General features: G+C 30.6%; 1 protein-coding gene across 2 annotated transcripts in view; it reads right to left on the bottom strand.

Annotated features, from left to right (window-relative positions):
* The window catches only part of LOC122848899 (sphingomyelin phosphodiesterase), a 33,276-nt gene that overhangs the window by 2,765 nt on the left and 7,557 nt on the right, over positions 1-22,954 (bottom strand). For both annotated transcript variants that reach the window (XM_044147356.1, XM_044147349.1), the window contains exons 5-6: positions 13,139-14,445; positions 7,003-7,188 (exon numbers count right to left, since the gene is read on the bottom strand). In XM_044147356.1, coding sequence (XP_044003291.1) covers positions 7,003-7,188; positions 13,139-14,445 — 1,493 coding nt within the window. The remainder of the gene's footprint in view (positions 1-7,002; positions 7,189-13,138; positions 14,446-22,954) is intronic.

Genomic DNA, 22,954 nt, shown 5'->3' on the forward strand with positions numbered 1-22,954 from the left:
TTTTTTCAATTTTTTTTTGTGTGGTTTTTTTGAGATATTTACTGTCAAAGTTGACAACTTTAACACGCAAGGTATAGGCGGTACATCATATTTTTATTAATAACTTTTTCAAAACGCAACAGAAAACGTTAAATTTCTATCAGTTTGTAGTGCTAGAAAAGACAAATTTTTGATATAAATTTTTAGTATTTCGTCTGTTGCGTTTTAAAAATAAATAACTTTAAAATTCAAAAATTTCGCGAGAAGCGCAGCACACAGACATGAACACAAGCATGGTTTCAGTGTACGATGTAATCTTCGCTTGCTAGTGTGTAGCCACGCACACACATACTACTAAAGAACTTAGTTTTTTCATCAGTGGCGCCACAAAAAATTTTAGGACACGGGAATAAAAAATAGCGTTATTGATATACGGGCCCTTCGTGGCATAAATATTGGTTCGGTGATGCGACTGGGAATCAACCTTAACAGCTGTTGGTTTTAAGAAAAAAAATATTGTTTAAAAAAAATATCTATCATTTTATTCAGATAATTTTATATTTAAAACGATACATCGATGTCACAAGAAATAAACTTCGAAACTTGAATCACTCTGCATCTTGACTCGAACAGAGGAAAACTATTATGATTATAAGAAACGAATAAGTTCTTGATTCAACCGACATGGAAAATGATTTGAGAAATAACTTCCAAAAATATGCGTCCTAACGTTTGTGTCAAAGATAGGATGTTGGCTGCAAATTTTTTATCGTTTATAACATATGGATTATCATTTGTATCAATTGATATATTATTTAATTCAAAGGACAAATGATTCATGATAAACAGTATAGGCAATCAAAAAACTTGATTCCTCTTACTAAAAATAAATTTTTTTTTGGCATCTAGTTATTGTTCAAAACAAATCTCATTTTGCATACTTCAAATAATTTAAGGTTTAAAAAAAAATCTAAATTAAAAAAAAAAAAAAAAAACATATCTATTTGTTCTTATTGTTTATTTATTTCTTTTGACATCAAGTTATGTATAACAAAAGAAAGTCAAACTACCTAAAAACCTAAACTAAATCGAAATTGCCGTAGCCAGGATTTGAAACCTAAAGGGATCTGACCTATGGGCGGAGTTTGGTTGCTCACGCACACATTTATTGTGTAAAGGCTTATCTGTGAGGCAACATGGCGCATTCCAGACCATTTTACTATAGTATGCTATCGTCAACAAACTATACCATATAAAATTTTTCAATGTAGTTTCAATCAAGAAGACTAGAAATACAGGAGGACGAACTTGCCTCAAAAAACCGTTCCGCTATGTGATCGCCGCATAATTGAGGGGCGCTAGTAGTATCACGATAACGTGCGCGACTTGTATCGCTTTTTTTTTTACAATGCGCACAATACAAACATACTCTGACAAAGGGACAAACATCATGTGTATAATGCTCTATTAGTGTTTGTCAGAGTATGTTTGTATTGTGCGCATTGTAAAAAAAAGCGATACAAGTCGCGCACGTTACCGTGGTACTACTAGCGCCCCTCAATTATGCGGCGATCACATGGCGGAACGGTTCTTATATACAGGCGAGATAGGGAGAAAGTCCTCCTGTATTTCTAGTCTTCTTGGTTTCAATGGTCTGGAAATAGTTCGCCGTGCGCCACCAGATGCCATTGTGAATAGGTCGGCACCCGTATTCAGAGGATGTTCTCATTAGGGCGTTTTTTTTCCGATGGTGGCGTTTGTGAAGCTTTTCTATGTGAAATCTATATAAAAAAAATTTTGTCAAGCGCCATCAGCGGAAAAAAAAAGCCCTAATGAGAACAATTTTGCCCCGTGAATACGGGTGCGGATCCCTAAACCGTCAAGTTGAGAAGCGAACGGCGAACGCGTTCGCTGCGCCACGATAGCACACATGTGAACATTTTCTTTCTTCTACTTTAGAAACTTGTTGAATAGTTACTCTGTTTTTCAAACTATATTAATTATATTTAAAATATAACGAAAAATAAATGTTTATTGTTTAAATATGAATAATTTAATGTAATCTCAATTTTTATTTATGTATTTTTATTGTCAAAAATCATTTTATGATCTTTGAATTAAATAATATATCAATTGAAACAAATGATAATTCACTTCTTATAAACGATAAAAAATTTGCAGCAAACATCAAATATTTGACATAAACTTTATGACCCATATTTTTGGAAGTTCGTTTCTCAAAGCAAACTTATTCGTTTCTTATAATCATAATAGTGTTCCCGTTCAGAAAATTATTCATTGTTACATCCGTTGCATTGTTTAAAACAAAAAGTTAGCTGAACAAAATAATAGAAAATTATTGTCAAACAAAATTTTTTTTTTCTGAATAAACAAACAAGAGTTTACTTTTATTAAACAGTTTTTTTCTATCTCGAACAATTTTTTGTCAAGAAGATGACTTTTACTGTCAAGAATACTCCTTCTCATAGTTATCCGAAAATTTTCCCAGTGATTATAAAGCATGTTGTATCTATTTACAAAAAAACCACTATACACATTTCAACACCAGTTTTGTAGAGGTAAATATATTTTAATACGAGAAAGATAGAAACAAGAAACCATTCCGAAGTATAGGATTGTCATAAAGGGGTAGAAGAACGGAGTTTTTTTTTTGCATTTTCGTTTACCTCACTGAGAGAAATATTAACTAAGAATTACAAATGTAAAAGAAAAAATTACAAAATAAATAGTAAAAACTGCGTTCCCCCGTCATTTATAAGAATTATTCGTATATTGATAGATAATTTTTACAATAAAATTATGTAAAAAATCTGGCCATTGACTATATACACTACTAAGCCATAAAATTTACACAATTTTATTGTAATTTTTGTTTAAAAAAATGACTAAATTCACGACACTCACAAGTGAATTCTAGCAAACTGAGAATTTACCCACTACCGGTTTTAGAATTTACTAAATTTTATTATAAATTTTATTTAAAAGTTGGACATTTTTTGTGTTAAGTTCGGCAGTTTGTGCTAGATTCACGGAGAATAGAAATCAATTCCCGGCAACATTTTTTCTTTTCTGTTTACACGCTCAAAACTCGAAAACTAATTGTTAAATAGAAAAAAGTTATTCTTGATAAATTGTTTAGAAATAAATAACTAATAATAAACCTCGCCTAACCCCATACCTAGCTTCAACAGATAAGGCTGTAGAAATGCTTGAAATTACATGACAGTTCAATCATTTGTTCAATCGGTCGGCCATCTTTGTGTTATTTCGCCCCACAAACAGAATTTTTACAAAGCTATATAGTAAAAAATATTTAAGTCTATATGCTAACTTTTATATGTCTACATGATAATTTTTATTATATATATAAGAATATTTATTATATTGTGCAGTATTTTTCATTCAAACATATAATAATTTTTATTGTTTTCACTAAACATGTATGTTCTTTATTTAATTAACTCATAACTCATAATCTAAGAGACTAATCAAAAAAAGTAATTCTTCATAAATTGTTTAGAATTGAATTTTCAATAATAAACTTCACTCAACCCCATGTCTATCTGCAATGGATAACGATGTATAGAGGCTTGAAGTAACCTAGCAATTTTTTGACATTTTACACATTTTACATAATTTTATTGTAGAATTCCAACTCTCGCGGCCAGTCCCAGAATTAAAACAAAAATTACAAAGTACTATAGTAATTTCTATTCAACCATGATTTTAATTTTTAGTTAAAATTTCTCTCAGTGCTTATACTCGATAACCTGATATAATTTTTTTTTTTTTGGTCACCGTTTAAGGTGTAGAGTAAAATAGTTAGAAACCAATATAATTTATGAAAATCGATTCCATGCAAAAAAATACATCTATTTATCACTTTTTTTTGTCTTAGGTAACTTTATTTATTTATAATAAACAAAGTGGGGATAGAGAGATTTTGTTTTTTTTTTTGGTTTAACTTAAACTTATATAAAACTTAAAGTTTGAGAATTTCCATAAACTATTAGTCTGTGGAGGAAAAAAATTTTGAGTTGAATAATAATTGTCAGACCTAAAATATTTTGTTTATACAATAAAATAAACAACATGAAAAAATCATTTTTTTAGTCATTTTTATAAATAAGCTTTGTGACTTGGAAACGTCAATATAATAGCGGAAGGCGAGTAAATTAAAATGCAATAAAATGTGTGTGAAGTCTGGTATCTCAACAAAAAAAAAAAACAAGTTTTCTTTTACAAAAAAAGTGTCAAGTATTCGAAATTGTCACTAACTGTGTGTATATTAATTAAGATGTGATACCAGAAAGACAAGAAAGAAAGATATTTTTGACGTTGTAATTAAGTCTGAACTATTGAAAAAAAAAAATTTTATACTTGACCCCACCTGATGTAAAATATATGTCTATTATAAATACTGAAATTTTATTTGGGAAAAACCAGGTGGAGTCAAGTTTAAAATTTTTTTTTTTTAATAGTTCAGACTTAATTACAACGTCAAAAATATATTTGTTTCTTGTCTTTCTGGTATCACATCTTAATTAATATACACACAGTTAGTGACAATTTCGAATACTTGACCCTTTTTTTGTAAAAAAAACTTTTTTTTTTTTTTGTTGAGATATCACATCCTTTTGTAGAGTAAACAATTTATTTATGCTGTCAAATTAGTTTAGAGGTTATGTCATGCATACAAACAAATAATAACATACTGCGCAGTGCAGCCAAAATATAAACACTGAAAAAAGATCTGGTAACGTTTGTTTTGGTGTGTAGCCCGCGTTACCGTTAAAAATTAAAAATTTTCAATACTCCGGCTAGGGCCGTGTTAAATTTTATCTCTTAAATGGTTTTTAAAAGTAACAATACAATAATAGTACATTTTTCTTTATTTTTCTGAAAATCGATTTTTTTTTTTTTCTTTCGTTCAAGTTAAGGCAAGCTATAACTTCTGTTAGAATCAACAGAATGACTTCATATTAAGCTCAAAAAACGTGGTTTTTAAAACTCTATCGCCCCTTAAGGAGTTTATCCTGATTCCAATAGTCAATTTTTTTCTATTTTTGAAACAAAAGAGACAAAAATATTTCAAAAATTCTATTTTTTACTATTTTATGAAAACTATAATTTTTTTTGAAAAAAGTTTCGACTAAAAGTTGTAGGATTTTACCACACATGCTTTTTAAGTCTTATACAAAGTATCTAGGACGATTTTGTCGAAAGTTAGAGCGTTTTTCAGAAATTACTCGAAAACTGGGAATGCAATAACTTTTGATAAAATTGTAGTAGAGACTTCGTATTAGGCTCAAACAACGCGTCTTCTGAAACTCCATCGCCCTTCATGAAAAAGAGCATTATGTATTCAGTCACTTTTTTTTAAAAAAAAAAAAAACTAAAACAAAAAAAAAAAAAAATTGATTTTTATACCTGACTCTGTCTAGTGTAAAAAGATAGGGCTTAGATTTTAGACCACGCCTATAAAAAACACTTGGGTAACACGTTAATTTTATAATTGTTAATTGAAAATCATGTGGGAAAAGTTGTAATTTAAACGCTTTGAACATGCCCGAACTAAGTGATGTCATGATCCGCGTTCCGAACTGATGTACCATTTTCTTTAGCTACTTTATTTTATTTGGTGATGCTTGTGCAGATAACAGCTTCGTTTGTCTGGGGTCCGTTCAGAAACTCTCATTTTTGCGGATCTTCAAGATGGCGGTGATTCAGCTCCGCACTTTAGATAGGCACTGATGTCCGCCATCTTGAAGATCCGAAAAAATGAGAGTTTCTGAACGGACCCCTGGAAATCGATCTTGCGCATGCTCAGAAGTGAATCTTCGCAATAAAAAAGCGCCTGAAGAAAGCGGCCCGAAGGACCATCCTTTCAACTTGAAACGCGCAGAAGCCAAAATAACAGGTAAAATTTTTTAATCATATTTGAAAACTCACGCACGCAAACGCTGAAAGATTTACGCGGTTTTTTGGGTACATTCGTTCATTTACGGATTCCGTTTCGTTCTGCAATACCGGCAGTTTACTAAAAATACTGGGAACAAATAATGACACAAGTCGCCATACAATTTACCAGACTTCATGGCCTTTTGTCTATCCGTTTTCAGCCAAATGTTTGTATGCATATAGAAAAACTTTTTGATTCAAATAAGAAATAGAGTCACAACTTAGTGCACTATTTCTCTGCTAGACGAACAAAATGAGATGACCGTAGTCGTTCTTTGCTTGAGATTAGATCAGATTAGATATAATTTTTATTATTCAAAAATTGAACAAAGTTGCTTATTATTATTGAAGTTAATTATTATATTTGCCTTAAAAAAAAGAGAGAGAAAGAAGAAAGCCAATAAACTATATATTATATATTAGAGATCTGAGCTATTCACCACCCATGTAAAAAAATATACTTCATCATGAAGAACTTCATCGTGAATCCACCATCATTCGCGATTTGAGTGAACGATCCCGGTTTCATGATAAATCCAGGAAGAATTTAATAAAAATAATAAAAATTTTTAAACACCATCGTAAATAACATTTTATTATTTTTATTAAATTTTTCAGCTCATGGGATAACGCTACGTGGATTAACAGAGAAACTCCAGGGGCTTAATTCTCGACGTGGTCAGACAAAAAATCCTCCTATTTACTACTGGTTGTAGGAGGATTTTTTTCGCCTGACTACGTCGAGAATTCAGGCCCAGGTGATCTACGGACATGATAGATATAAATCTGTTCACAGAATTCGATTAGTAAGCGTAACTTAGGCCATCGTACACATAATTAACAATCGAAAATTTAATTTTATTTAATAAAAGTAGATTAGTCTATTAGGAAAATTAATTAATGTTATATATTATTGATAGCCTCTGCTCCTCAAAGCTCTATGTACAATCTAAGATTTTTTTAATTTTTGTTTGTTAAACTCCGACTTCATTAGTTTGTATATTTCCATTATGATTTGCCATCCACCAATCCTTTACGTACGACAGTGATAGTCCATTATAAATCCAATCTCGCCAGCCAGTTCTCGTTTCACCATCGATTCTTGATTCTAAATTCTGGCATAGTGCTTTACGGTCGTGACTTCTGCCACTCCTTAAATCACAAAGTAGTCTCTTTCGGCACTCATCATTGCATATTGGTCGAACAGGTGAGTTTTTATAATAATGTCTGCAAAAATCAATGAAAATAAAGAAGTGAATAAACTGGGTACACTCAGAGAAGGATAAGTTAACAGTTAACATACCAATATGTTTACATTAAACATACAAAAGTTTAATGTTAAGATATATATATTAACAATAAACATAGATATCTTAACTGTTAACATACGCATGTTTATAGTTAACATACGTATCTTTACGCGGCCAAATATTTTGATGCGCCAGTCTACTTCTTGTCATCTTTTTTTTTTGACATTATATTGTGATACTATTCTAATTGTAATATAATATAATATGTACTCGTGTTGTCACAAATTTATTTAAATTTAGTTTTTTTGTAAATTCATTCTTAATTTTACATTCAATTTTCATATTTACATACGTAAATGTCTTCAACTATCAGCCTAACCTTCAAATTGTGTCAATTACAGATATCTTAATAGTTAACATACGCATATTAACTATTAAGATACGTATGTTTAATGTTAATATATATATCTTTGATGTAAACTTATCAGCCACCACCCATTTTAACATGGCATATGTTAACATTAAACAGGATATGTTAACTGTTAACATATCCTTCTCTGTGTGTACATTTAATTTTGAAATAATTATTTAATTTTGAAATAATTTTTTATTTTTTTGAAATTACGAAATTATATAATTGACATGCTTATAAACAGTTTCAATACTTTTCAGGGCTATAGCCTGATCCGGGCAGGATGATGATGTGGTCAAGATAAAAATATTAAAAATTTTCTTTTGTTATACAGATCACCTGGTCGGGATAGTACCCTATCAAATCCCTAATTTGGGTATCCTGATCCAGGCTTAGTCAAGATAAAATCATCAAATTGAAACATTTTTAATATTTTCACCTTAACCCTGGTAGAAAAATTCCATCAGCCCGACGTTGGCCCGACTTATTGGCCCGACTTTACATGTATAAGCATATATGCTTATACAGGTTAAGGAGGTTATGCACAAATTACTCTTTTTTTTAAAAATATAATGAGAATCTTCTGAAATTTTGTACACAAGTAGATCTTTTCATTCTGAATACAACGGTATAATTATTTTCTTATGTTGATCGGTTAAATTTTTTGTAATTAATTATTGAAAATAATATTTAACATTGGCTCTTATGGAGATTTCAACCATTTTTTTCGGATAGAAAAAATGATGAAAAAGTCTTGAAAAAAATCACACATATACTAGAAACCGAGTTTTATTAATTGCGCGAAAAATTTTCATATGTTGATCGGTCAATTAATGAGTAATTAATTATAAACTTTACAAAAATTAGATGTGGCAACGTATGGCATGTTCAAACACACACACATACCCGCAATCCCATATATTGTATATGGGGCGCAGGCGCTTTCCACTTTATTTTTTTACAGTGTAGTCTGATTTCAGTTTTGTCTGTGACGTCAGAAGTGCCCCGCAACACCCGCAATGAATTTGTGCATAACCTCCTTAAGTCGGGCAGCGCTCACAAATTTCTACCAGGGAAGGCTGAATGTCAAAATGTTGAAAAAAATTCCCTCTCACAAATTTTGATCAAAGTAGGCTCATTTTTTAAGTAAAATAAGGATCTATTTTATCAATTTTTTTTTGTAATTTTCTACCACGATTTAAGCGAGATAATTAGGGTCAAAGTTGACAACAATTAACACTTTTTACACACGCATAGGAAGCATCGGCACGTTTTCACTTCTATTGAAAAAACGCTCTCACAAAAAATCTTTATTTTACTACAGCTTATACTTCTTTAAAGTACGAAAATAATAATAAAAAAATCATCGATTTCTACTTCGGATTTTGAAAGTTATTAATTATTTAAGACGAAAATTTAGGGTCAAAAAGTACCGGGCGAAGCATTGAAAATCTGCTGAAGTAGATTAGTGTGTGTAAATACAAGCCGCCCACACTCATACTTCTAAAGATGCGGCAGTGAACTATAAAAAATGTAGACATAAGGGGGCGCTTATTATTTCTTTAAACTAGAGTGGGTATAAGCAGAGTGAAGCCACCGAGGTCCCATTAGTCCGACATTTTGTGCTCGCCGTATGGAGTAGGTATAAGAAGTTTTCGTCACTTCCGAGCTCACCGTATGGAGTAGGTATAAGGGGGTTCCGTCACTTCCGAGGTAAAAATCATCTATATGGCTCCACTCTGCTTATACTCACTCTACTTTAAACTATTACAAGGGTGCCTCTTTGAACCCAAAGAATTGTCCTACCTTGGGACATTCAGCAATTAAAGACTTTTACTTGAATTAAGTGAATGCACATTGGTCCTCAAAATTATTTTTCTCATTTTCAAGCAAATCTTTTTACAATATGCCTTAAAACTTTTTAATCGGAACAATTTAAAAATTAAAAGAAAAAAAAACATTTCTTAGTAACGAAATTTTTTAAATTAAGTATATAACCCTTTTGAAAAAACGAAAGTCTTCTTTTTCAAAAATTTAAAAACAGACACGAAAAATTTTTTTACGTCTAGAAAGCACGTATAATCTAATACAAGGTAATAATCTCTGACAATCAACAAATTTTTACCTTATACAACAGTTTTTTTTAAAAAAAAAAGAAAATTTCATTTTTGTTTCAAATCCTTTAAGTTTTTTATGCAAGCATAGTTTTTCCATATCAAAGAATTAATACACTTGAATTTAGTGGAAATATATTTATACAAAAAAATTTTTTTTATTCCGTTTTTATGTGTTCCACTTCGATTGAGTTGATGTTCTCAAATAAAAACCGGATTTTATTTCCTATGACAATAATGAATATGATTTTTCTTTTTTTTTTGTTGCGAATGTGATGTTATTCAATGCAGTGCCGTAACAAAGAATTTTTGCGCCCTGGGCAAAATTATATTTTGCGCCCTATTTTTATCGATATAATATATGAAAAAAAAATCATTTGTTAGGTGTACCCTGGTAGAAATAATCTCTCCTGATTTTCTCCGGATTTTCTACGTAATTGAGACTTCCGGAGATATTTACGGATATCAAGAACTTCATCGTGAATCCACCATCATTCGCGATTTGAGTGAACGATCCCGGTTTCATGATAAATCCAGGAAGAATTTAATAAAAATAATAAAAATTTTTAAACACCATCGAAAATAACATTTTATTTACGGAGTAACCTCCAGACTATTTCTATAATATCTCCGGATTTTTTCCGGAATTTTGACTTTAAAAAACAAACACAAAAAAATGGAAAAATTAATAAGAAAAAGTAGAAATAAGAGTTTGCATACGAAAAATAAAAAAGAAATTTTTTCTGAAAAAATCCAGAGAAAACCCGAAAAAACTCCGGAATAATACCGGAAGTCTCAATTGCGTAGAAAATCTGGAGAAATCCGGAGATAATCTGGAGAAAATCCGGAGAGATTATTTCTACCAGGGGTGATATAGATGAAGAATGAATCATTACGAAATCAAAACAATTTTTGTCTTCTAGCATTGTCACTGGAAAATTTATCTATGGTGCCTCCTGTGAGGTGTTTCAATTGTTTTGTGTTTCATTTGTATTCATCTATCATGATGTCATCGAAGTCTATTGAAGATACAATCAATTTGGCACAATGATTCTATTTTATTATAGAAAAAATTGCAGAGAAATTAATCTAGATTATGAAATAATTTATTTGGTTACATCTAATCCTTAGCAAAAGTTGCCAATAGCTCTTTTTGATTAATTAATTATGGCAAATGTATCTAGGGAAAGAATGTAACCAAATATATTAATTCCTAGTCTCAATTGATTTTTAAGCAATATCTCCTATCATAAATTGAAATTATTGTCTAAAATAGCTAAAGAATTTATTTAGACTAGGAAATAATATATTTGGTTATACATTCTTTCCTCAGCAATAATTGGCAATAGCTTTTTTATTAATTAATTATGGCAAATGTTGCTGATGTGACCAAATAAAAATTCCTTTGGCCTATAGTCAATATTAGTAGAATAAAAATCGGTCCATTATTTAACCTGCGTTCGTGGTTAAGTCTGTTAAGGATTTGGACGATTTTTTTCGAATATGAGAAAGAAATGAAATTTATACAGTAGATTTTGAAATACTAATACATTTTATGTGATTTTTGGTAATTGTTTGAAGCTTTTTTTTATTAATTTTAAAGTTGACAACTTTTAACATTGGCTCTTATTAGGGCTTCATGCGGTACGAGACGAGACGAGATTCGACGAGTCTCGGTATCGGTCTCGCTCGTTCGCACCAGGTCTCGGTCTCGGTCTCGGTCTCGCAATTTTAAGATTTTAGGTCTCGGTCTCGTCTCGCAAGTATCGCCGGGTCTCGCTTTTATACTAATATTTATTCGTCCAAGTAAAGTAAAAAAAGTGATTGAATAATACCATGTATATCAAATTCGTGTAAAATAAAAACAATGAATATTGTATTACCCAATTTTTTTAAAATTATAAAATATAAAATAATGCAATAAATATTGAATTATTTTAATTAATAAATTGATTATTAATTTTAATATTAATAAAATTGATTAATCATACAAAATTATGACGAGAATTATTTTTATATACGACGTTTGTTTTTTATCGAGTATCCTATTTTTTCCATCTCATTTTCTAGTTCTTCAACAAATGTCATATTTGAAGAGGCGTTATCAGTTGTAATACCTTGAACTTCCGATTCTAAACCAAAGTTTTTTAAATTAGTCTGAGAAAAGTCTTTAGAAATGCCATAAACAAATAGTATATTTTCTTTTTTTTTTTTTTTACTTCATCGATATGTATTTTTTTTCCAAGAAGTAAATCATTGCTTTTGAAACATCAAATACAAAAAATATCAGTTGAGGAAAATATAATTGGCGTAACTTGAGTCTTTACAATTTTCATTGATACATAAGGCTTGTAAATATCTTGTGACTCTGGCGTCAGTGCCCTACTGTGCAGTGTCTTACTGTGCAGGAATATAACAGTTCTTTTTTTTGAATATGATTCGATACGGTAAAAAAAATATTATTTAAAATTTTCAGAGTCTCGCGAGACTAGCGAGACTTTCAGACGATAGTCTCGGTCTCGGTCTCGGTCTCGCGTCTCGCGAGACGACGCATGCGAGACCGAGACTAGTCTCGGTACCGCATGAAGCCCTAGCTCTTATGGAGAATGCGATTTTTGTCAAAAAAAAATCCATTAAAATACCAATATCTCCAATCGACAATATGACATCATGAAAAAAAATAAAAGAGGTTTGGAGCTTAGTTTTTTTACAATTAATAATTGAAGTATAAAAAAATTTATTTTTATGAGGAATTATTGAAAAATTATTAGAGACCTCTTGCGGATGACTTCTAGAAACACAATATTTTATGCGAAAAAGACAAAAAACAGAGAAAAAATGTTGTCTCACTCTTCGTTTTAAAAAAATCGTCCAAATCCCTTAAAATACGATGTTAGTGATAGGTAGAATTAGGTAGAATTTTAAAGTATAGAGGATCGTGTCTTGGCCGTTGTCAGAAGAAACAAAGAAAAAATTTCAATCGAAATTATTAAGTATTTTTTAATTTAGGTCGTATTTTGCATTTTTAATATTGTTTTTGGACGATTGTCTCTAAACGAACAATGGCAATAATAAGGACGATTACCTTCAAATTTAGAAAGACAATCATGTTTATGTAATACCCGAATGATCATAAATGACAGTAGTCAATTTATTTCCTGAAAATAAATTTTTTTTTCAATTGTTTTAAAAAGAATATTTTTTTTCTTGTCACGCACTTCTAAGTGCGCCCCTCTTTACACTGCGCCCTGGGCAGTTGCCCCTCTTGCCCACCCCTTGTTACGGCACTGATTCAATGCTATTTATTCGAGGGTTCGAGGATTTCATAGCATAATCTGAGAAGTATTTCTTGATGCAAAAGAATATCACACCATTCATCTATGTATCAAAAATAAACTTACTTGTAGTATCTTTCAAAACTTGCAGGCTCGTTTGTCATTTTATCAATCAATGAGTCCCAATCTTTTGGTAACAGTGATGGCATTTTGTATTCGTCTCTAGCACTATACAATTTGTACCAAATTGGATAGTCATACAAATTAGCCTCTTTAAGATTCATCACCCAACTTTCATGATCAACGACCATCCTTGTTGATTGAGGATGATCTCCGTCAATGTAATATATTCTGTATCCAGGATTCAAATCATAATATGGAGAGACTGACGGCCCAATATATGCAATACTCACAGCTCTACCTAAATCCGAAGTGTCATAGAATAATTGAAATTCATCATAGTGAGTATGACCGAAGAATTGAGCAGTTATCGTCGATTCATAACGATTTATAATATGATAATAATTTCTTGACCATACTTTAAGACAATCTGAATGACCGGGGGGAATGTGTCCAATAATATGAACTTTTTCATCATTCATTTCAGCTCCTTGAAGTTCATAAACTAACCATTGGAGTTCAGAAACCGGATCAGTGCTATTAATCAATAACCACCAATTTTTATTATTACAATAATTCATATTGACTGAGAGAATTCTGAAACCAGGTCGTACCAAAACAGAATAAAATGCACCTCTTCTTACGGTATGTGAGACTCCAGCAGGTAACCAACGCTTCCATTGTTTATCAAGTTCATCATAAAGCCAAGAAATACTACTTTCTTCCGGTACAAAAGGTGGAGGAAAGCTATTAACTGGAGCTGATTCATGATTGCCAAGTGCTGGAAATATTGGTACACCAGGGAATGTTTCAATCATTTGTGTTACTGTTTCTCGTAAAATTTTCAAATTTTCTTCTCTCGTTTGATTCCACACATCATGAGGAGGTAAATCTCCAGTCCAAAGTATATAGTCGATATCAGAATGTGTATCTTGAATGTGTTTAAGCATATGATCAATTGTTCTTTTCGGTGTATCACATTTTCTATAGTCACCCCATCGACCAGCAGCTGCTGATGCTGTTAGTGGTGCGCCATTCGTCAATCTGCAACACAATGGTTCATTGCAAGCAGCATTTGCTCCTTCTTGATAATACGGATCATAATGAGTATCAGATATATGCAAAACTTTGAATGTTGGTGCACTTTCTTTTGGAGCAATTGGTGGTTTTATTGATGGTTTCTTGACTGGTGGAAATGCAACCTCCCATTCATGTTGGGGATTATAAGCATCATCACATGCATCACCAATCACAAAGCTACATATTTGTGATGGTCCCATGTTCACTTGCTTCAAAACATAGATGACTTCACCCTAAAATTAAAGAAGTAAAAACATTATAAAAAATTGTAAAAAGAGACGATTATTGATATATAAATTGATGGAAAGACTATACTAGCTGATTGAACTACACCGATTTTCAATGGTTTTCCTGGGCTATAATAAGTTGAATGCATTGTAAAAGTCGACATCCATTACTGTTGCAAAAAGTAAATAATTGTAAAAAGAGAATTGACTCTTAAAACGTAAAAGAGGAGATCATGTAAGAGCTTCTCCAGGAAGTATGGCACGTTAAACAACTCATTTTTATATAAATTGATGAAAAATGATTAATAAAAAGTATTATACATTGAGAAAAAATTTTTTTTTTATTTATTTTAAGTTCCCGAGACGAAATTTTTTAGTCTCTCGATGCGAGACGGCAGCATTTGTCTCTGAAAATTGCCTTACTGAGTGCCACATGCTTTTAAAAATAGGGTAATTTAATAAAACAATTAAAAAGAAAAAAAATATTGCAATTATTTAAACAAATTAAGTTTTATTTAACAAACAACATATTGTTATGAAAAATTCTTAACTTTACGTGGGCTTGAACTGGGGTCTCCTGGGTGACATTCCTTTATCTAACTTACTTAATCACAGCAGTCATGATAACGATCAAACAATATTTTGTCTATTTAAACACTCAAGTGCTGGTTTTTCATTGAGAGACGAAAAAACAGAGACGTTTCAAGGGGTGCGTTCCGTGGCTATCCAGTCCGTACAAACTTCAAAATGGCGACGAAAAAAATGAAAATTCTAATAATGTTAAAAGTTACTATGATACATCATCACTATAGCCAAAGAGAAGGCCAGAGATTTATAATAACTTAAAATATTAAGTATTAGTATTTTTTTCAGGTTTAAGTTGACAGAGTTTCTATTTAATTATTTTAAATCTGTCGAATAAATTGGCTAACGTCAAATTTGATCAGATATTTTCAAATGAAAAAAATCAGATCTACCACAACAAAGGATCAAAATATTTCCAAACTCCGCCATTTTGAAGTTCGTACGGACTGGATAGCCACGGAACGCACCCAAGGGCTCATCAAATGTGCAATGTTGAATAAGCCCGGGAAAAAATTCCGACGATCGTTGACGATCGTATATGCACGATCGTGGAAGACAACGCTTTTGTCCACGTCTCGGGTGATCTTCAAAGATCTTCAGCGATCTGTGGCGATCTGTGGTGATCTGTGGCGATCTGTGGCGATCTGTGGCGATCTTCAGCGATATGTTAAGGTCTTTTGATCTTCGAATATCGCAGAATGTATTTCAAGATCATCAAAGATCGTGGACGATCAGAAAGAAAAACGAAAAACTACTTTAAATAAATATTTCACGAAATTTTAGGAAGAAATAGTGAGTTTTTTATGTTTTATGTATAAAGATCGTCACAGATCGCTGAAGATCTTTAAAGATCGTCACAGATCAGTGAAGACCTTTAAAGATCTTTAAAGATCGTTGACGATCTGTGACGATCTTTGTAGATAAAACATAAAAACTCAATATTTCTTTCTAAAATGTCGTAAAATATTTATTTAAAGTAGTTTTAATTGTTTTTCCTCGTTTTATTTTTTTTCTGATTTTCCACGATCTTTGATGATCTTTGAAGATCGCCACAGATTGCCACAGATCGTTGAAGATCTTTGAAGATCACCCGAGACGTGGACAAAAGCGTTGTCTTCCACGATCGTCAACGATCGTCGAAATTTTTTCCCGGGAGCCCTTGAAACGTCTTTGCAGTTGCATTCAAAATGTATGTAAAGAACATTCAAAGACGCGTGTCTTCTAACGGAAGATGATTTGAAGGTCGACAATGATATAATTATAATAATAATATGATTTACTAAAAATAAGCTCATAACATAGTAAACTTAAAAAAGATCTGATCCATTTGACCGATTTATCCTGACAGTGTTTTAGCTAAGAATGGATGGAGCTTCTCTGTTCAGGATATATGAAGGTTTACCTGATGATACCCTGAACAGGAAACCTTAACGTGTTACTCTAGTAAACTCGAGACCTCTGGCGGATGGAGTATAAAAACATAATATTTTCTATGAGTGCGAAAAGGATAAAAAAAAGAAAAAAATATTGTTTCTCACTTCCACTCATGTATTTAGACAAAGACAAAAATTTATTTTTCTATTCTATGAACAAAATATTTTAGGTTAGAAAATTATTATTTAACTAAAAAATTCGTCTTTTTTTCCTCTACAGGCTGATAGTTTTTGAGAATTCTCCAACTTTTACTTTTATATGAAAGTTTAAGTTGAACCCAAAAAAAAGTAAAATCTTCCTGTCTCACCGTGTTCAACCTCGAAAAAAATAGCAACTTTAATAGTTTATTATGAACAAACAAAGTTACCTAGCACAAAAAAAAAGTTATGAATAGATGTATTTCTTTGCATAGAATCGTTTTTTATTAATTACATTGGTCTCTAACTATTTTGACTTTACTCGAGTAACACCTTAATGAAAAATATAAAATTTTTGAAATAATTTAATGAATCAGATGTTTACAATTTATATTATAAATAATGATTCATATGTAATATACATACACGGAGAGAAATCCGCAGCATATATTACTGTAGTGGTATCATAAAAATCATGGCCGACGTCATTTCAGCGACTAATTCCCACTTACTATAATGATTATTATTATATTTCATCTAAATTTTTTACTGTAGTCTGCCGGAATTTTTGAAGTCTTGAGTTATTGGTATATTTTAGACCAGAAATTACTGTAGTGTACAGCAAGTTTTCCCGCCAGATGACACGAATATTTTTTGTAAATCAAGTGTGTTCCTAACCTCTTCTGAAAAAGTTTATTATTTTTATTTTATTAAGGGAGTTCGAACAACACTTGATTATCTTTAACTTTTTTTTAAATTTTCAGAGTAGGTTTATGAAATAGTTATCTATCTTATGCCAAAATTTCAAAAGTCTACCCCCGCTAGTAAAATAGTTATCAATATTCAAAGTCAACAACTTTTAGCGTGTACGCTTACGGGATAGTCGAAAAATGTTAAAAAAAAAACAACATATATCAAATTTTTACCATGTTCTTGTCTCCACACCTAAATAAAAAACTATCTGTATGAAACTTTAAAATCTTAGAATAATTATAGAAAAAAAAAAAATTCAAGTTCCTGGCTAGAAAGTTTAACAATCATTGTTTAAAAAAAAAAAAAAAGTCAAAGAGTGAAGGAGTGGAGGTAACAAAATACGTTTGTGTGCATATAGATACACACAACCGCACATGTATTGGTGGAAAACAGGACCGTCTACGCAGAAAAAAGTGAAGGGTGCCGCATAAAATTTTATAAATTTTTACTGTAGCATTGAGGGGCCCACTAGGTCACATTTCTTGTTTGTACTTTTTTCGTTCGAACTTAATGAATCTAAATAAAAATGCGGTGAAACACATGAAAATTATAAAATGGTTTATTTTTTAAAAATTAATAAACACGTTACATTTTTATTTTGATGTTAAAACAATAAGGTTTTATTTAATTTTTTGTGTTGTTTTTTTTTTTTGTTTTGATTAAAATTACTGTAGTGTAGTAGAAAATTTTAGTCGATCCTGGTGGCCTCTCCACGCAACTTCTAAATTTCCAGTAGATTACAGTAAAATTTGTTTGATACTTTACAGCATTGTTTGCTGCGGATTTCTCTCCGTGTAGAATTTTATTTTATTTTTAATGTGTTCTATCTATGCATGGAAAATATATATGGCTAAAAAACATGAATTTGTTTGTTTCATCATTTATCATATTTATTTTTTCTTTCATTATATTTAAGTATTGTAATATTGAATTTAATAATAGATGATTATGAAATTAATTAGTGAATTATTAATAAGTTAAATAGTTGGCAATCCTAGTGAAAATAATTTTTCTGGAATCGCACTCGATCATTCCACAACCGCTTCAAATTATTACGACATTTATATACCTATTCAAATTCCGTAAAATATTTTTGACGGGATCGCTCCAGAAAAACGTCAGAAAAATTCAAGTTTGTATATAAAAAAAAAAAAATTTTAAATATTTTGTTCCAATATCATACGGCTGCTACACTGATAAGATGAAAAAATTTGTACAGTTTCCAATAAAAATCTTCGATTTATTTATTTCATCTTCATTTTACACATAGAATTTAAACTAATTAAGAAATTTTCTAAATAGAAAATTTTCGGAAAATTACTAGAACGATTAATGGAAATCTGCATAGTAATTCTTCTAAAAATTTACTGGAAATTATTTCCAGAAAATGCTAACTAGAAAATTTCCAGAAAATTACTAGAACGATTAATGGAAATCTGCATAGTAATTCTATCAGAAATTTACTGGAAATCATTTCCAGAAATGCTTACTAGTAAATTTCCAGTAACTTACCATACCATTCCAGTAACATACCATAACATTTATTTGAAATCGACTATGATATTGCTTACTACCAATTTACTGGAAAATTACTGAAAAATTTTTCTGGTAGTGAAAGAAAATACCTTGACAATTATGAGGTGAGGTATATTAATTCCTTAGCTCCATTTTTTCTTTACATACATCTTTTCCTTAGTAATTTAATTTATTCAAATAAATTGCTATGATTATATAATAATTGTTTTTTGAAATTAATTTTCTTTTTTTTTATTTATTAAATAAATAAAAATCCCACGGACAAGCAGTAGCTGAGGAAAAGATGGAGCTAAGAACTTAATGTTGCTTAAAACATAATTTTTTTGGCAACATTAATTCTTTAGCTCCATCTTTTCCTTAGCTACTGCTTGTCCTTGGACGTTTTTTAATTATTCAATAAATAAACTACCTGCAATTTTATTTTGAAAAGATAAAAATGTCCAAGGAAAAGCAGTAGCTACGAAAAAGAAGTAGCTAAGGAATTATGTTGCTTAAAACATAATTTTTTTGGCAACATTAATTTCGTAGCTCCATCTTTTCCTTACCCACTGCTTGTCCTTGAGATTTTTATTTTTATAAAATAAAATAACATGTAATTTATCTATTAAATGAATGAATATCCCAAAAACAAGCAATAGCTAAGGAATTGATGTTGCTGAAAACATAATTTTTTTGGCAACATTAATTCCTTAGCTACTGCTCGTCTTTTGGATTTTTATTTATTTAATAGATAAACTACATGTTATTTTATTTTTTTTAAATAAAAATCCCAAGGACAAGCAGTAGGTAAGGAAGAGATGAAGATACAAAATTAACGTTGCCAAAAAAATTATGTTTTAACCAACATTGATTCCTTAACTCCATCATTCCCAAATTTACAGAAAGCAGAACCAGAAAAGTTCTCCAGTAATTTTCCAGTAAATTGATAGTCAACTTTACTGGTAAATTACCGGAAATATACCAGTTATGTATTCTGGAAATACGTGGTTATCTGGGTAAGAATTTTTTCAATCAACAGTTATCAATAATATGTGAATTTAATTCGAGTTGAATCCGATTTGAAGGTTAGTGCTGACAATCTCACAACAGAGAAGACAAATTAATTTTTATTTATTTATTTTTCTATTGTTTCAATATTATTGATCAATTTGTCATAAATGATCATGCATTGAGATAATCGATATATTTTTATTGATATCCCTGGTAGAAATATTTCTCCGCCATTATACTTCATTTTTGGGCTATTTCCGGAGAAATTACTCCGGCATGAGATTGATGGCGATGAAATTACTCGACATGAAATCAGTGCTGGATTTTTGTCTCTTTCATTGATCGATCTGAAAGATCTCATGCCAAAATAATTTTGCCGGTACTATTTTCATACTGACGAAATTATTCCGGCATCCATCTCATGCCGGAGTAATATTCCAACCGGGGATAATACGACTATTATTTTAAATTTTGAAAATATTATAAAAGGCTTTAGTTTACCCGCTTAGAAACTGATATATGATTGGCTGCATAAGCCACCCTTTTTTTGGTTGGAAATGTGTTTTTACTCGTTTTTTACCGGTAAAAAACGCTTTAAAAATAAAAACTCGGTAAATCAACAACCCTAGCTTAAAAGAAATATATTTTTATGAATATTTTTTTTCTGTATATAATTAAAAAAAAATCGAGTAGAAATTTAATTATTTACAAACAACCTTAAAAAAAACTAACTTTTTTTTTTTTTCCTTGAATATCCTTTATTTTTTTCCATTGTCAAGCAATATTTGAGAAACCTAAAAATTGAAAAGAATATCGTGAAACCTAGTCACGAAGTGTCGTCGATTGAAACCTTAGTGGAATTAATTGCTCATTATTTACAATTAGGCCCTGCGAGAAAATGTGAACAATAAACCTAATAGGGCCCACAAATATAAAAAAATTACTACGATTAAAAAAAAAAAAAAATATTAATTCGATTTAACATTAATCCATTCGGTTCGTAGGTTTGATAAATGACAAAGTGTGACACCACATATTGTTGAATAAAAAAAAAAGAATAATGCATCTAATAATTTAAAAAAAATATCGTGAAATCTACTAATGGAGCGTCATCGATTGAAACCTTAATCAACGTAATCAATCAATTTTAGGTTTTGAACCTAGCTCTAAAATTAAGATTGTTAAAGCCCAAATATTTAAGTAAGAAATTACATCGATTTTGGAAGAAATAAATAGAAAATAAAACAAAATTCAATTGAAAAGTTAAAAAGTTATCGCAACATAACAAAAATTCACATGAAAAGCAAAAACGCTTTTTTCCGTGCCATTTTAAAGATAGTCGCTGATTACTTCGAAAATTTATGGTTGTCAGCCAGCTGAATTATGCAGTGCCGTAACAAGGGGTGGGCAAGAGGGGCAACTGCCCAGGGCGCAGTGTAAAGGGGGGTGCACTTAGAAGCGCGTCACAAGAAAAAAAATATTCTTTTTTAAACAATTAAAAAAAAAATTATATTTTCAGGAAAGAAATTGACTACTGTCATTTATGATCATTCAGATATTACATAAACATGATTGTCTTTCTAAATTTTGAAGTTAATCGTCCTCATTATTGTCATTTGTCATTTAGAGACAATCGTTCTAAAACAATATTAAAAATGCAAAATAAGACGTAAAATAAAAAATATACTTAATAATTTGAATTGAAATTTTTTTTTGTTTCTTCTGACAACGGCCAAGACACGATCCTCTATACTCTAAAATTCTACCTAATTCTACCTATCACTAACATCGTACTATAACCGACTTAACCAGTAACGCAGGTTAACATGGACCGATTTTTATTCTGCTTGTATTGACTATATATGCCAAAGGTTTGCCTATCCTTTTTTTAATTGACATAAATTGAGATGATTATGGCAAATGGCTGAGAAATTAATTCAGATTACAAATTTATTTATTTGGTCACATCCTTTTCTTAGCAACATTTGCCATAATTAATTAATGAAAAAGCTATTGCCAATTATTGCTGAGGAAAGAATGTATCACCAAATATATTATTTCCTAGTCTAAATGAATTCTTTAGCTATTTTAGACAATAATTTCAATTTATGATAGGAGATATTGCTAAGGAATTAATTTAGACTAGGAATTAATATATTTGGTTACATTCTTTCCCTAGATACATTTGCCATAATTAATTAATCAAAAAGCTATTGGTGACTGTTGCTAAAGATTGGATGTAACCAAATAAATTATTTCATTATCTAGATCAATTTCTCTGCAATGGTTTCTATAATACAATAGAATCATTGTGCCAAATTGATTGTATCTTCAATAGACTTCGATGACATCATAGATGAATTTTCCAGCGACAACGCCAGAAGACAAAAACTGTTTTGATTTTCTAATGATCTATTCTTCATCTATAGGTATCACTTTTAAAATATTTTGTCTTCTATATTAATATCCACAACAATTTTTATTTAAAAAATAAAATAATTTCAGTATATTCTGGCGGTTTTGCTTGTTATACCTATATATTATTGTTAAATACACCTAACAAATGATTTCTTTTTTATATATTATATCGATAAAAATAGGGCGCAAAATATAATTTTGCCCAGGGCGCAAAAATTCCTTGTTACGGCACTGGAATTATGTACATTGAAAATCTGAATTTGTAGTGCTGTAGTAGTGTCTGTAAAGATAGACCGACAACACTACTTATGACGCATCCGTGAAGTGAAAAGATTTTAAGTATAGATAATTGTTATTTTAGCATATAGTATAACGTCACCATTTGATAAAGAGCGGTTAAAAGAACGATTACCAACCAATGTGCGCATGAGCAACTTGCAAACAAAGATTTAAATATTCATAGCAGTTATATTCTTTCCTCGTCTCTCACATGCAATATTCACGTCTTTCTCTCTTTCTTTTTGTTTTTATACTTCTTTTTTTTCTGTCGAATACTTGATATGAACACCCTACTGGTGCCGCACGTGACCAATTTTTTTTTTCAATAATGATAAAAAAAGAATATTAAAAATATAAAAGTATATGATAATCTATACAAAGAA

This window comes from Aphidius gifuensis, linkage group LG1 (genome assembly GCF_014905175.1).
Source record: "Aphidius gifuensis isolate YNYX2018 linkage group LG1, ASM1490517v1, whole genome shotgun sequence".
In the NCBI taxonomy this organism is placed as follows: domain Eukaryota; kingdom Metazoa; phylum Arthropoda; class Insecta; order Hymenoptera; family Braconidae; genus Aphidius; species Aphidius gifuensis.